The 3,271-nt window shown below is 31.1% G+C and overlaps 1 protein-coding gene across 1 annotated transcript; it reads left to right on the top strand.

Moving 5' to 3' along the window:
* Positions 1-538: 538 nt before the first annotated feature.
* LOC106797059 (uncharacterized) lies at positions 539-2,600 on the top strand. The gene is made up of 2 exons (XM_014770759.2): positions 539-648; positions 1,392-2,600. The coding sequence occupies exon 2, from the start codon at positions 1,396-1,398 to the stop codon at positions 2,089-2,091; it is 696 nt and encodes a 231-aa protein (XP_014626245.1). The 5' UTR covers positions 539-648; positions 1,392-1,395; the 3' UTR covers positions 2,092-2,600.
* Positions 2,601-3,271: the final 671 nt, after the last annotated feature.

The following is a 3,271-nucleotide window of genomic DNA, read 5'->3' as shown; positions in this document are numbered from 1 at the left end:
ATGCAGGGATTGTAAAATTGTAAAATTATTATTCTGTGAATTCTCAATTACTGTAATAAGTTTATATTGCTTAGTCCAAAGAAATTATATTTAAGGTTAAAAAAATAACACATCAAATAATAAAATAATATATTTTAGCATCCTTTTTAATTACCACTAATTTAAACAATTAACTTATTTACCTACGCATCACGATGGTTTATATTTAGTTTTAATTATAAGCTGAAACATCTTAGTGCCTCACTATGCGAAGACTAACTACGATTTTTTTTACAGGATCTACAAATTTTAATTAATACTATAAATTCACTTTTCTTTCAAGTTATCAATTATAAATCTCAACCACCACTAAAATTTTAAATATTAAATCAAGGGAATTGAAGGCATGGATATGGTCCAACTTTTGTTAGGAGCATTGAAGTTGAATACAGCCAGAGAATGACGTGAAACTTTTGTCATTTGGTTCCTTCCTTGCAGACTGCAATTGTACTAAAACTTTAAATTGAAACCATGGTTACACAGAAACAAAAACAATTAAAAACGGGGAACCGTGGTGCCTAACGAGTTCAAACGAACAAGAGTAGCGTCAGAATGTGTTCCCAACTATGGTAACGTATGAAGCAGTGAGCAGTCTCAGTCATGATTCAAGTAAGACATGATGTGCAGTCTATATATTTCATTTGCATACAGGTGCTGCGGACAAATTTCTTTATGCTAATTTATTTAGCTTCTTGATTTGCATTTTTTTTTCGATTTACACTTCTCTCAACATGTTGCGTTTCTTTTAAATTATTTTGATTGTTTGAGTAATCAATCAAATTCAAGATAGTTGGTAGATAACTAGATTTAATCAATCAAATAATGAAGATAACTAGACTTTTGGTCACGAGAATATCTTGTTTTTAAAAGGTAAGAAAAATCTTAGTTGTGTAAGTAACTATGTTGAAGTTATCTTCATTATTTGAGTTACCATCTTTATATTATTTTACTTTCTAACCCAATGCCATAACGAATGGTAGTTCAACATATCAAATAAAATATAAAAAAACAATTTTGGCCTATCATTATCCATCGTGGCTGTTGTTATAAAGTAAGTCTTAACGATCTTTGCTCATTATTGATTAGAATTAACTTCCATAAAAAAAACTGCGAACATACACATAATTATTTTAACAAAATGTCATATACAGTTGCTGTCAAAAAAAATATCATAATAGACAAATTGTTTACAACAATTCATGCATATTTTCACAATGCAAAATAAATCTGCTAATGCAGTATTTTTTTGATAAATAAGAATTGAACTTAGTCAGCAGAAAGTTTAAAATATTTTATGCATTGAACCAACTAAGTTAGACTCTTTTGATTGCTAACATGGTATTTGATTGTAGGAAAATGTATATTCAAACAAACAGCATGAAAGCAGTACCTTTGTTGCTGAAGCACGTGAGGAGCATTTTCCTGCAAAGGGGAAGAGATGAATTGTTTGATGCCAAGTTGGAAAAGTTGACGTTGGCACTGAACAAGATAAAGGACGTGTTTATGGGAGTGAGGCAGAACGAAGATGAACTGCTTGACGTGTTGGTGGAGTTGGATGGCCATCTTCGCAAGTTAGACAAGAAGAAGTTGGATGAAGAGGTGGATGACATTTGCAAAAGAATAAGTGATTCTGCTCTCAAGTTGCTCCCAGTAGAGAATGAAAATAAGGATGAAAAGAGTGAAAAAGTGCCCTCAGATGATGATGATCCTTCTTCAAGCCAACAACACAAGAAAGAGTTGGAGGCTCAAGACTTGAATTTGAATCTGCTGTGGGAAAGTTATCGCAAGCTAGGATCGAAAGCGAAAGATTGCTTGCTGTCTCTCTCAGTTTTCCCTGAAGATGCTGTTGTAAAGAAAAGACAAGCAATCTATTGGTGGATTGGAGAGGGTCTTGTTAGAGAAACATCACAGAAAACAGCAGAGGAAGAAGGTGAGGATGTGATTAATCAACTTTTGAAATTTAATGTGATTGTACCACATGGTAATGGTAAGTGTCCCATTGTTAATAAATTTAAAGTTAATCACCATTTCCGTGGTAAGTTGGAGTCATGACTGTCAAGAGAATATCAACATCATCTTGGATTTTGTCTTCGAATACTCTTTTATCCTACTTGGTTAGTACTTGAGCGACGAAAAATTGTACTAGGTGATGAGGATGGTTTGAAACCTGAACGTTTGATACATACTGTGTTTAATGTTGGTGCGAGTTATCTGGATTTTCGATCTGATTGGTCGGATAAACTGGAGAATGATCTAGTGGTGCTTCAACTTGGTTGTTGGCAAGATTTACCTTTACATCACATTGAGGTGGGGAGTGAAGAATTTCTAAATGAGTTGAGGAATTTAATGCAGTTGAAGTATCTTGGTCTTCGTGGGATATCAAGAATATCCAAGCTTCCACCCTCCATTTTTTCAAGCTACCACTCTTGCAAAAGTGATGTTCAAATTTTTAGACGATCCAATTATTAACGAGACTATGATTGTAATTTTACTGAAATAAGGTTTGGTGTATGCAGGAAAAAGATTAGGTTTTAGGAGAAAAAAAAGAAAAAAAAATTGAGAGGAAGAGAAAACATAAAAATATAATATATTGTAAATGTAAAAATTGACTTAATATATTTTTATTTATAGGTAAAGTATTTTGAGTTTATTATTTACTATATTATATTTTATTTTATTATTTTATAAAAATAAACTTTATTTTACTCTTTTATTAAAAAAATAATCAATTAAAATATCCCTTTATTTTTTAAAACTATCATTTTTTTCTATTTATTTTTTAATATTATGAAACCATTATTTTAATTTAAAAAAATCATTTTCTTTCATTTATTTAATTTCTAAAAACTTTATGAATTTTTAAATAAAATTCTGTTTTTATTTATTTTACGAAAAACGGGATATTATATCGGTGGCATGTTGCAAGAATTGAAATTTCCTATTTCATATTGCTAAGTGAGAATTTTTTCAGAGTATGCTACTATGTTTCTTAGAGCAGTTTAGACTCTATCAAATTTAATGCGTCACTTCATGGCTCCAATGATTACTTCTTAATATCCTCCCGTTCTCCCATAGCCCTAACTAACAAGGTGTTGGAACATACTTTTGTTTGAGCAGTTTATATTTATGCTTGCTGTCTTATTGTTTGGATGATGGCATGTGAAACATTCTTGCTGTAGGCAAAATTACGAGTTTCTTGATTTTGAATAGTGCCAAGAAGTTAGTCAAAATA

Source organism: Glycine max, chromosome 18 (genome assembly GCF_000004515.6).
Source record: "Glycine max cultivar Williams 82 chromosome 18, Glycine_max_v4.0, whole genome shotgun sequence".
Classification (NCBI taxonomy): domain Eukaryota; kingdom Viridiplantae; phylum Streptophyta; class Magnoliopsida; order Fabales; family Fabaceae; genus Glycine; species Glycine max.
The sequence above is the reverse complement of the archived record's forward strand: the minus strand, read 5'-3'. Positions and strand labels throughout refer to the sequence as shown.

What these genes read in the sequence shown, in the direction of transcription:
- LOC106797059 (XM_014770759.2), top strand. Translation starts at nt 1,396, where the DNA reads ATGTATATTCAAACAAACAGCATGAAAGCAGTACCTTTGTTGCTGAAG.